Source organism: Trachemys scripta, chromosome 2 (genome assembly GCF_013100865.1).
Source record: "Trachemys scripta elegans isolate TJP31775 chromosome 2, CAS_Tse_1.0, whole genome shotgun sequence".
In the NCBI taxonomy this organism is placed as follows: Eukaryota; Metazoa; Chordata; order Testudines; family Emydidae; genus Trachemys; species Trachemys scripta.
In genome coordinates, this window is record NC_048299.1 from 99,534,214 (window position 1) to 99,546,949 (window position 12,736).

General features: G+C 41.8%; 1 protein-coding gene across 1 annotated transcript in view; it reads left to right on the top strand.

The window, feature by feature from the left end:
• ABCA13 (ATP binding cassette subfamily A member 13) overlaps positions 1–12,736 on the top strand; it is a 285,349-nt gene that overhangs the window by 173,350 nt on the left and 99,263 nt on the right. The window contains exons 43-46 of the mRNA XM_034761320.1: positions 6,377–6,626; positions 7,733–7,825; positions 8,775–8,856; positions 10,955–11,073. Of these exons, the coding sequence (XP_034617211.1) occupies positions 6,377–6,626; positions 7,733–7,825; positions 8,775–8,856; positions 10,955–11,073 (544 nt within the window). The remainder of the gene's footprint in view (positions 1–6,376; positions 6,627–7,732; positions 7,826–8,774; positions 8,857–10,954; positions 11,074–12,736) is intronic.

Here is a 12,736-nt window from a genome sequence, read left to right on the forward strand (position 1 = left end):
TTAATAACAGGTTAGATAAACATCTGCCAGGGATGGTCTAGATAATACTTAGTCCTGCCTTGAGTGCCAGGGATTTGACTAGATGACCTCTTGAGGTCCCTCCAGTCCTACAATTCTGTGGTTCTACGGATTCACAAGGCATGGCTTTCCTTTCATGTTCTCCATTGTTAAAGCACTTTTCATCCAAAAATCTCAAAGCACTTTATGAAAATCTTCACAACACTTTTGAGATAAGTAAATATCTTTGTTTTACAGATGGGTAGGCTAGAAGGGCATATGATGCAGAGATGGGCTTTTGGAAAGTCACTTAACCTCACAGTTGAATCAGTTACAAATTCAAAACAGAAGCTAGGACCTCTGACTCCCAGTCACCTTCTGTAACCGTTAGACACCCTCCTTCCTACTGTGCTTCTGTATGACAAAAGACATTTAAAAACATACACGTTTTTCAACTAATTTTAACACAGCAGTTTTATATCCTAAATGAGAACTTCAAAACCTATGGTACTGTTCAGAATTCTGGAACCTATGAACTTTTGAATGAGTTATAAGTTCCGGTTCCCGAAGTCCAAAACCACAGGACTCAGTGAAATGAGTTGATTGCTTTCTGTCTCATTTCTCTGTAGCTTCATGAATTAAAATTCACTAGTAATCATCTCTGAAATGCAAGGGGAGAGTCTGGGTGAATTGGGAAGTACAATTTAATTGTGGACATAATTGCACTTCTTGCACATAATTGCACTCATAAGTCATATAAGACAATTTTTAACAGTTGGGTCAGATTTTTAATTTTATCAGCTAAATTATTCATGTGAAGATTTCTATATGCTGTCAGCATGAAAGTTAAATTCATAATTGGGAGGTTGGCTGGTCCTTTTCTATTTTTAAAATTACTTTACCAATTGTGAAAAACTCGATTTTCATAAGTTTGTGCTTTACTTATGCCTCCTGACATGCATACAAAAGGGATGTAAGGAACTACTTCCTTGCATCAAGCCAAGCAAAGCAAAAGTGACTATGAATTCCAGTTATAAGCAAATGCATTACATTATCAATGAAGAAAACAGGGCATGCTTGGGTGAATTTCAAGTGAACGTGGAAATCAAATTCAAATTGTTCTTTTTCCAAGTGATTTAATATCTTGGGATTCCAGAAGAAGGTCTTGGGCACAATTGTGGAAAGGTCAACATAGACCTTTATTTGATATGCAGCCTGTGTCGGGGGGGAGGGTCACCTTTGCTGTGGGTGGGCTTGTGCCTGCTAATTCCCAGATTCCCATTAGGTGCAGTCAAAAAAGCAACTAAAATGGCAGGTTGCATAAGGAATGGGATGGAGAACAATACAAAGACGTTTAATGCCATTTGAATAAATCAATGGTTCACCCTCATCTGGAACATTGTGCGCAGTTCTGGTCACTCATCTAAAAATGCTGTTGCAGAAGTAGAGAGGGTTCAGAGACAAGCAGTGAGAATGATTAGGGGCATGGAAAAATTATTACATGCTGAGAGATTGAAAAGATTTGGATTGTTGATAGTGAAGGTAAAATATCATGCTTTGGGATTTACACCAATCTCAAAGTGTTTTGGGTCATGAGGGGTCTTCAATCTGTGGTGGATTATCCCACATCTCCCTAAGGGGGTCTCCTTGCACCTTCCCTTGAAGCATCTGGTGTTGGCCACTGTTAGTCAGGATACCAGACTAGATGGACCTTCAGTCTGATCCAGCCTTTGCAAGTCCTATGTTTTCTGTGTTGAAATACCTGACTTAATTTGCTACTATTTTTCTCTTCTCTTTTTCCTGAGGAGCAGGTGAATTCAGTTTTATTTTTATTGTCAGACTTTCCCTCAATAAATTACCATATTTGTCTTTTACCTTGAACCTGTGAATGATTCAGATCCCATTGTGTGATTTATTCCCATGTGGCCTTGTTATTCATTTGTGCTTTTATCTCTGCAACATACTGTTCTGTTGAAAATTCATCGATCAAGACTTTAAAAAGTCACTAATTTTGTGTGCCTCAATTGTGAGATGCTTTAAGAGAGTCTGATTTTCAGAAAGTGTGGAATACCATCCTCTGATAACCAGGGTACTTGAAGGTGTCTTAAATCAGACATCCAAAATCCCTTGTCACATTCAAAAATCTTGGTCAGTATTCCTGGTAGAGATTTAAAAGTACATAAGAGATCAGTTATACCAACTCTCTTCTTTTTTCACTACAGTTGTGTTCTCTTAAGCAGTCTTAAAAATCTGGCTCCTAAACCCAACATCAAAACATTCCAGGACTGTGAAGTGGGGTTTGGAATGCATATATGGATCTGAATTTTGTAGCTAAGCTCCTCTCTCTCTCTAATGGATCAAAACCCCAGATACAAACTGTGGCATGTGCAGCTATAAATGTAGGGGGGCTGTTACATTATGATACTGTTTTCTGCATCCTGCACCTTTATATGTAAGAAGTGTCCCAGGTAGGTGTGCAGGGAGCTGGGTTCTGAGGTTTCCTGCCATGTGAGAAATACATTCTGCTTTCTCTTTCATGGAGATTTTACAGTGATTTATTTCAGCCTGTCTGGCTTGTTTTCCTTGTTCTGAAAAAAAAATCACTTTTGTGAGGGGAAGAAGAAGGTGAGAAGAGTGGGATAAATGCTCCCAACCCTGATTTAATGTCCATCAAAGTCAGTAGAAAAATGTCTGTGAGCTGCAATGGGTGTTGTATCAAGCCCTTAGTGAATAATTTGGCTCAGTAGCATATTTAATGCAGAAGTTCATTGTAGTTTGTGACCCTTCATATAGCCTACCGTGACTGACACCGCATGGGAGCCCAAGAGCAGAGTGAGAATAGAAAGCAGGGAGCCTCTTTGAATCTATGCTGGGGCAGCACCTGCTGGAGGTCTGAGGTCAGGGGAATGCATGCTGCAAATTAAAAATTCTCAAAACAGAGAGGTGGTGTCTCTCTAGGGACCCTGGAAGCATTCTGACTGCCTCAGAGGTCTGGAAACAGAATCATGTGGCTAATCCACTAATATGGCGCATGCTTGCATCCCCCTTCTGTTGCCATGGCTTTCAAAGCCACAATTAAGCCTGCAATATGTGTTGCTGCCTCTGTGGGGATATCTGGGGAATTCAAGCATAAGAGCCTCTTAAATTGTGACTCTTGCTGAAATTAAAGTTATGCCAAAGTTTTCAACCTTCATTTCAGAGCATGAATGGGGAGCTACATGGGAGTGATGCAAAGTAGGGAGCCAAAGGTGCAAAGATTGTGAGTTAAAGAGGCGGAATTTCTCCAAGGAAGATATTGCTCCTTTTGTTCCCCTCCAAACATGCTAATTCAAATGGTCATAACTTCCAGCGAGTAAAGTTTAACATTTCATCACTGGGCTTAATATTTACTTCCTGTCCCCTACCTGTTCTCACCAGTCCACTAGGTGTAGGTTACAAAAATACAGCCTTCGTTAAAGACACTTTTATGCTGTCTTCAGCAAACTCTACTTGAAGTATGGTTATAATATTGCAGTTTCTTATTACAAAATGTACAGAATTTTGAATGTAACAAGAAACCCATTGGCCAAGTTCTGTGCAATGGCCCATGCAGATCAATGGACTTCCACTGAGGATGAGGGCCGGCTCCAGGCACCAGCTTAACAAGCAGGTGCTTGGGGCAGCCAAGGGAGAGGGGCGGCACCTGCAGCAATTCGGGGGCGGCAGGTCCCTCACTCCCTCTAGGAGTGAAGGACCTGCTGCTGAACTGCCGCCGCCGATGGAGGCTTTTTTTTTTTTTTTTCCCCAATTGCTTGGGGCGGCAGAAATGCTGGAGCCAGCCCTGCTGAGGATACACAGTATGGGAATGAGCACAGAATTTGGCCTATGTTCTTCAAAAGCCAAACTTTTCAAGTGAATTTAGCTTTTGATATTGCCTCCATTTTCATCAGTCCAACTTCTCTCCTCTTATCTGTATCAAAACTAACTCTTTTCTTCTGGATTTGTACGTACTAACCTTTCCCCCTCCCTCTGCAACTGCCATCATTTTATGTTTAACTGAGATGGTTCTCTATATAAAACACTGCCCCATGCCAATATGAGGAGTCACCTTTCAAAATTAAAGAAGAAAATTCCAGTGCACCAGAAGAAACTGTGAAAGGGAAGAGACAATTGACCCGGAGGCTAATTGAGAGCACCTACACAAACAATGGTTAAAATCTAGTGTGGAAATAACATCTGTGAAAAGCTCAATATATAGAATGCAAGATAAGAGGGACAAATCTAACTAGATATGATAGTTCTTCTTAGATCTTATTGAGCCCTAGTGCAAACAAGCCATTGGGTCTTATTACACTACAAACACCTGCTGTTAAAAAGCAACCCCAGAGACCAGTGTATTTTAACCAAAAGAGAAAGTTGAAATATAAATACACACACACACCCATATGCAGAGAGAGAGAGTTTGGCTAACCTACAACTGAATGGGGGTAAGGGGCATGGTAATAGTGTTACATGTATTTGAAGGATATTAATGTCAAGAATGAAGAGGAAGTAATTAGCAAAATTCACAGGGATTTAACTGTGAATGGGGTTTCCTGTAGGGTAGTGATGGAAGATCTATCAGCTGGGATTTGGATCCATCAGTTTGGTTGGATAAAGCATTAGAAAATGTACTATAGGGAGATTCCTGTATTGACAGGGAGACGAACTGAATGCATTAATGGGACTTTTTCATGTTTAGTTCCTGTGATGATATAATATTTTCTCTTGATAGGTGGTCCAGCTCCTATTAAAGACAACTGAAAAAGTCTCATTGATTTCAGTGAGCATTAGATCAGATCCTTGATGTCCACACAGGTCAAGACTATAATAACAGGCACTTATCCAGGATGCAGGGAAGGAAGCCACTCCCTTTTCACGGCTTGGGCAAGGGCCTGACAAAAGTGTATACTTAGAACTCTCCTAGCTGTGCACAGAGCCCCAAAGGCGGCAAAGATGAGATGGGACCTTGGTCCCACCACTTTTTTCATACCTGCGGAGTGGAGGCAAGGGAGAAGAAACAATTATGTCACTTGGCTGGTCATGTGCAAATTAAGTATTGGTTGTTTTGCAATGGGCACCCATTTACAGTCTGAGCAAGATGCTAATCAACAGGTTATGCGGGCTGTGGGAAAGAACAAAAACAGCAGGGGTCATCCTGCTTAGGAGTGAGAATGAACTTTTGAAACTATGTCTGGGGTGCAGATGAACCTCCGGTTATCCTTTCATCTATAAAGATGAGCTGCCAGCGGGCTTGATCTTATAAGAAGGGAGATTTCAGCCAGCCTGGTTGAAAATGCTGAGAGAATGACATGCGATATGCTACCTTGTAGGAGATGTTATGATTTTGCTTTATGTTTCTAATATTCTTATGTTCTGTCATTTGAATCTCTGTTCTTCGATACAAAACCTATTCTTGGTGTGTGTCTGTGTAAAATATATGTTGTGTGTGAAGTAGAGTGAGGATCCTGAGTTGAATCTTGTAAGTTGGTGTGTCCTATTCCTTTGGGAGTAGCAAATCAGACAATTGAGTGTGTGTTCAGTGGAACAGGCGCCGAGCATTGCAGAAGGACACTCGGAGGATTTCGGGGCTGGTGTGTGCCTATTGCTAACCTGTAGAGGGAGAGCAAGGCCTGCAGAGGCCTGGAAGGTTGTGCTTGTGTTGCCAAAGGCTGGTGGATTCAGAGAGCTGATCTACAGCTGGCACAGACAAGACTCCCTCATGCTAAGGGCAGGTAATAGCGAGGTGCCTCACAACCATGGGTCCCACAGGAATCATCATAGGAGAACGTTGCACTATCCCAAATATTGCTGCAGGCAGCAAAATCCTCTCTGGGTTGCTGTGGCCAGGTTTGTACATTTCTGAGGCCCCTTGTACTCCCTGTGGAGCAATGCAGCTCTGCACTGCCTCCTCCTGAGGCCAGTGGCTAAATGTTTAAATTTGAGAGAGAATATTTATTTGGTACTTTGAAAAGACAAAACGCCTTATACCGAAAATGGTAAGCAGGATTGTTTGTAGTTTTACTGTTCTAGTTCCTTTCAACTGCACCACAGCCCATAGTCAATCAAAACTCTCATGGACTTCCACCATTGAGTTCAGTAGTTATTTTTATCTGAGTCAGGAGTGCAAGATTGGGCCTGCGATATTGTTTTATAATCATTTATTGTTATGGCTGTTTCATTTTTATCCTTGATAGGGATTAAATGTTTCCCAGGGAAGGTAAAGAGAGAGGGAGAGAGAGACATTTTTTAAAGGGGTCACCATGTTCTCTGTTTGAGGATCTAGCATCAGATAAGAATCATGTGATTTCCCAGAAATGACAGTTCATGTTTGTGAAGAGGTTTGTTTGTCTCCCGGCAGGTAACTCACTCCTGGATGCCCAGAGTGTGCGTGGAACAAGGCTTGTTTTCACACAGATTGCTGCCCTTTTAATGAAGCGGTTTCACCACACCAGGCGAGACTGGAGAGGAACTCTATCAAATGTTCTGCTGCCTGTCCTCTTTGTTGCCATGGCAATGGCGTTGTTTACTGTGAAGCCATTAGCTACTGATTATCCTTCACTCAAGCTGATGCCGGGCCTTTATGACAATGTAGAATCTTCCTTCTTTAGGTAAAAAAAAAAACAAAACAAAACAAAAAAAACATTCATCATCATCATCAACTCTGGAGCAGTCTCGTCATTTTTGATTATTTAAGATTTTTTTTTCTCTAAGCAGAGTAATCAAACTCACATTTTATAGTGACTGGATTTTTTTAAAACAAAATGTCTTGAGAGCTGCTCACCCCATCAAAAAATTATGTTAGTCACTTATTTCAATTTTGTGGATAATAGTGATGGGTAAATTGCATCTATTTAAATGGCAGAAATACATCTTCTTATGTGTTGAGGCACAAAGCAAATGGGGGAGAAAGGACAGAGGCTTTGGATCAGGCTGGATTGGGCAATCTCTTTCAAGATGGGTCATTAGGGTTTTTATATAATGTATGTGTGTGCATACAATCATACATGTGTGCGTGTGTTTATTGCTTTAGCTTATTTCTGCTTAGTTTACTAGGTCTGTAGGGATTACCTACAAAGCTTCCTTGGTCTACAAATGCAAGCCATCTTTTATAAGATCTAGAGTCTCTGCTATTGAACTTTTAGTTGCTATACTTATGGCTGTAGAACGTACTAGCTCTGCAGGTGTTTCCTTTGTATCTGTCAATGTCTGTAGGTGCAGCCCAATTTACAGGGTCCGCTGTCCTTTTCTCTACCAAATACAGGCAGCAGACCACCACAGTGCTATATATTTCCTTGCAATATTGGATAGAGATGCTTCCTGTACCTGACATAGGTCAAAAAGGAGGATGCAGGTTCTATCATAAATCAAAAGTCCATATTGTTGAACTTATACATGTAATGTGAAAGACTTACATTTCTTTTTTATGGCCACTGGTGGAGATTCATGCCAGTAACTGGAGCATAGGCAGAGTTAAGGTCCACGTAGTAACCTTTAGTTTGAATTCCTTCACATTTAATGTTTAGGTTTTTTTTAAATGTTAGTTTTTAATCAGTGAAATAAACTGTGAGCTATGCTTCTGTCTCAAAGAAATTGTGACTATATAGCAGGTTTTGAACAGAGTTATTTTATGATGCCTCAGTTTCTATCTCATGTGCCTGAATGTGGGTCTCCTTAGTTCTAATTACCTTATTTATTCCCCCTATCTTCTGAGCAGCACTGAAAGTGACGATCTAGGAAACCTTTCTTATGTGCTGTTGAGACATTTTTCAGGCCAGGATCACCCATGCACCTATTCAAGACAAGATGTGTAAGTGTGAACAATGCAACTTTTTTTAAGGTACTAAGTGACTAATGATTATTGCTGTTGATACAGAGATTCCTGCACAGGGGAGAGAATCAATATGCTTTGTAAGATTTTATGTTAATGTAATAATATGTATTCATTAAACAGTTATTAGCTGTTAGCTGCCTGAATAGCAATAATCTTCACTAGATGTAAAGCACTGGATTTAATCTTTCATTGTGAAATGTAAGTTTAATAGTTGTGCCTCCAAAAGTAAAAGAATGGATAACATGGAATCCTCTGATTAAATAATTTTATGTCCTATTTTATGTAGTATATCCACATACAGCTTATGCTTTGTTTGACCATTTTAGTATGACTTTTAAAAAATTGTATTGATGAATGAGCTGGCTTCTAGCTGAAATACATAATAGGCTTCTAAGTCCCATTGAAGTCTGTGGGAATCTTCCAATTAATTTCAGCAAGATTTGGATCAGGCCCGAAGTCAGTAAGAATGAAGGTTGGTGATATAGTCAGTAACTGCAAGTGATACTATTCTGAATCAATGTTCATTAAATAGAAGGCCAGATTTTCCAAGTTAGACATGCGTGGTTGGGGTAGTATGTTTACTTGCCTCTGTGTTACGCACACAAAAACCTGGTGTACAGCTAATTGGCTGTTTGCTCTGGAAAGTATCTGATTTGCATGCACATTGCAGATGTTTGCAGTGCTAAGTTAGAAGCCACCATGTTAGAAGTGTCAGAAGTTATTACACTGATCCATGATGAATAAATTTGACATAATTTAATAGAACAACAGTACAACCATTGTTTTAGCACCATTGTTGTGGAGATGGTGAAGATGGAGGTGGTCAAGATACAGCAACTGTTTGTCATTCTTTCAACATCCACTGTTAGATAAAATATTATAGTTTATCTTTTAATGATTGTTCTTGTTGTTTTTGCTCCAGTAGAAAAAATGATTCATGCTGGCAGACTGAGCCTAGTCCACCACAGGAATTCTTGGATGCATGTGGGTGTGTGACAGATCATCGGGTATATTTTATTTCTTTCCTTAACAAAATGAAACTAATGATTGGGCTCATTATGACTGGTGATTTTCATTCTGTCTCTAGTATTGCTTTGACTTCATTTTCTAAAGTTTTCAGGGAAATAATGCATTAAAATATTAGTCTACATCTAGACAAAACACTTGTAGTCACTAGGTCAACCTTGTGAACTATTATATCTTCCAGAAATGTATTACTGTGAGGATACTGTATGTGAAACAAATTTCTTTTTTTTAAAGACATATCATAGAATCATAGAATATCAGGGTTGGAAGGGACCTCAGGAGGTCATCTAGTCCAACCGCCTGCTCAAAGCAGGACCAATCCCCAACTAAATCATCCCAGCCAGGGCGTTGTCAAACCTGACCTTAAAAACCTCTAAGGAAGGAGATTACACTACCTCCCTAGGTAACCCATTCCAGTGCTTTACCACCCTCCTAGTGAAAAAGTTTTTCCTAATATCCAACTTAAATCTCCCCCACTGCAACTTGAGACCATTACTCCTTGTTCTGTCATCTGGTACCACTAAAAACAGTCTAGATCCATCCTGTTTGGAACCCCCTTTCAGGTAGTTGAAAGCAGCTATCAAATCCCCTCTCATTCTTCCCTTTTCTGCAGACTAAATAATCCCAGTTCCCTCAGCCTCTCCTCATAAGTCATGTGCTCCAGCCCCCTAATCATTTTTGTTGCCCTCTGCTGGAATCTTTCCAATTTTTCCACATCCTTCTTGTAGTGTGGGGCCCAAAACTGGACACAGTACTCCAGATGCGGCCTCACCAATGCCGAATAGAGGGGAATGATCATGTCCCTCGATCTGCTGGCAATGCTCCTACTTATACAGCCCAAAATGCCGTTAGCCTTCTTGGCAACAAGGGCACACTGTTGAATCATATCCAGCTTTTTGTCCACTGTAACCCCTAGGTCATTTTCTGCAGGTGTGCTCCCACTGTAGGTGTGCTTTCCCCCAAGATAGCTGTCAGACATTTCAGATATAATTTTGTATAAATCTGAATGTGGATAAGCCCAGGAAAACCAAGATCTGGACATTTGTGGAGTTGGGGCTCAAACCTGTCTTAGCAGCATTTGATCCATGGCTATCAAACTCAACTTCACAGTGCAGAGAAGGCTGGGGACTGGTCTCATCTCCTCTTCACCCTTTGGGATAGGGAGCGGGTGTTGGAACCCAGTGAAACGCTAGCAGGAAGCCGTCCTTGTCTGCAGGATAGCACAAGGACTGCAAATGTGGCTGGCGCCTGCACATGGGAACTTTTGTTCTCTACCTTGTGCACTTGTGAACAACACCATTCTGTTGCTTTGTGAGCCAATTGCCCCATATCTATTCCCAAACCCTGATTTGGATCCTGCAATAGTCTTCTAATTGTAATAAGAATTAACAGATCACAGTCCCACTTCCACCCTCTATTACTTGAAATCTGCAAGTGGTTAGGACAGTATTTTGAGTTCATTTGCTCACATTTGAAAATGAAGCCAGACTCTGAGAAAAGATCTTGGAGTAGATAGTTGTTTGTGAGCTTATGTCCACTATATACGTTCCCCCTCATTCACCGGATCTTTGTATCTTCTTCTTCTTCCCATCTCTGGCCCAAGGAGAGAATTCCCATAAATCGTTAAAGAACATTTTCATGTATTTCTCATCAAACACATCACATGAATTTGAATCCCATCTTCCCCTCATACTCTGTTCAGTGAATTTTGTGTGTTTATTTTCAGCTTCAGCAGATGAATGATAGTGACTCTAAAAGTCTCATTGCCTTTTCATTGCTGTAAACTTTCCCAAAATTGCATGCATAAAAAATGTTGTTTCTAAAACAAAGTTGACTGATAAGGTTACAACAGAAATAAAAGGTGGCTTTGATTTACTAGTGACAGTTACCAGGATTTCAGATGTCCTGTGAATATAAAAACCATACCTCATTTGTTGAAAAGTTGTAAAAGCCAGAAAAAGCCAGTCCAGCTGAAAAGCAAGGCAGTAAAGTTTGAGTGTGAATTCAGAATCATGGCTAATAAAATAGACGCTGAGGTTTTTAAAATAACTTTACTCATATATGTATATTGTTTTCCAGAAGTGTCAAAGCTTCAATGTGTCTGCTGCCTACCTGAAGAACAGGAAAGGGCATGTTCTGTACAACCTCTCGGGTTTCAATGTGGAAGAATACTTAATCATGCCTACAAACAAAGCAAGGTAATTTTTAAAATTCTTCGAGTAGTGTCCATATGGGTGTTCCACTGTAGGGATGCTTGCATCCCTGCACTGCTGATCAATAGTGGTGTCTGTTAGGCCCACACATGTGCTGTCTGTCCTCGTGCCCCGCCATGAGGCTAGCCAATGCGCACAGGCTAACCGCCCTCAGTTCCTTTTCAACGTCCCCAGTGGTTAGAGATTTAGCCATTAGCAGTCTGTTTGTGACCATTACTTTCTTTTACATTTCTATAGTTAGTCAGTCTCCCGAGACTTAGTTGTAGTTTCTTCTTTTTGTACTTTCTTCCTGAACAAACAGTCTTTATCTCCCCCACCCCCGCTTTTTCGTCAGGGACCCTTCCACGCCCCCCCCAGGGTATGCCTGGTTCACTGGACTTCAACAAATGTCTATCCTGCAAAGAGGCTATCCATGTAGCAGACAAGCACACCCGGTGCATATGTTGCTTCAGAGAAGGCTGCATTCCACAGAAGTGTGGACTCTGCCGCTAGCAACTCAGACCCAGGCCTCACAAGGACAGAGAATTGAGACAGAAGATTATCTTTACGGAGGCGGTCCTCTAACTTTCCCCAGACCCGCACCGAATCACCTGGCAGCAGACAGGAGTCTTCCCCACAGACCTCAACATGCAGGGTTTGTGAGTTGAAGAAATCAGCCACAGACCCCTCTCACAAGTCATCAAAAAATAGAGCAGGAAGTTCCCAGAGTGAGCCCCGAGCTAGCTGTAAATGATCTCTGGCACGCTTTGTATCCTCGGTACTGTTGGCACCGAGATAATCCCAGCCCGGTTCCCACAGCTCACAAAGTTCTGGAGTGGCATGTGCCATTGACATGCCTAAGGACCCAATGGGGCCAGGCTCCAAGTCAACGGCGTAGGAGGACAAAGACAGGACCCAGCACTCCACTAAGAAGATGCTGCTGGTATGCACTGTACCAATGGCACTGGCATCAATGCCCCATCCAACACTGGACTGGTCGGTGCGAGCAAGATCTCCAACCCCCTTGGTACTGCCAGTGGCAGCGAGTCGGTTGGTACTGTCAGAATTCTGGTACTCTAGAGATTTCTGTATATCCGACATACCAGAGTCTCCTCTTCTCAGTACTAGGACCTCAACACTGAATCTTCTCCGCTGCCCTGCCACGCAGCCCCACTCTCCAGTGCAGACTCAGACAGAGAACCAGAGGAGGTTGTGTCTCTTTACTTCTCTCATGCTCCCTATGATGCTCATTGCCAAGAGGGTCCCCAGTCATACTCTTAGACAGCCCCACCATCACCACCTTAGTAGAGCCAACCATAGGCACCAGCACCAGTGGCCATACTGGGATCCTTGGGCTGCATATCACCCCCATGCCTCTTGAGCTTCTAGCCTCACCCGTGAACCCCTGAGACGCTTCCCTTCGGCCACAGCATCCAGAGCCTTGGAACCTCCAGAACAGATTGTGGAGGAACAGGAGGGTGGCATTGAGGAAATGATTCTGAGGACCAACATCTCCTCCTTCCCAGATAAGGCCGTCATGCCTCCACCATTTTCCTTGGCCTATGAATTCTGACTTTTCCATGACGTGGCAAAGAGAGTTGTAGATACTCTACAGATACCATTAGAAGAAATCAAGGACACCCATCACAAGGTCCTTGACATACTATGC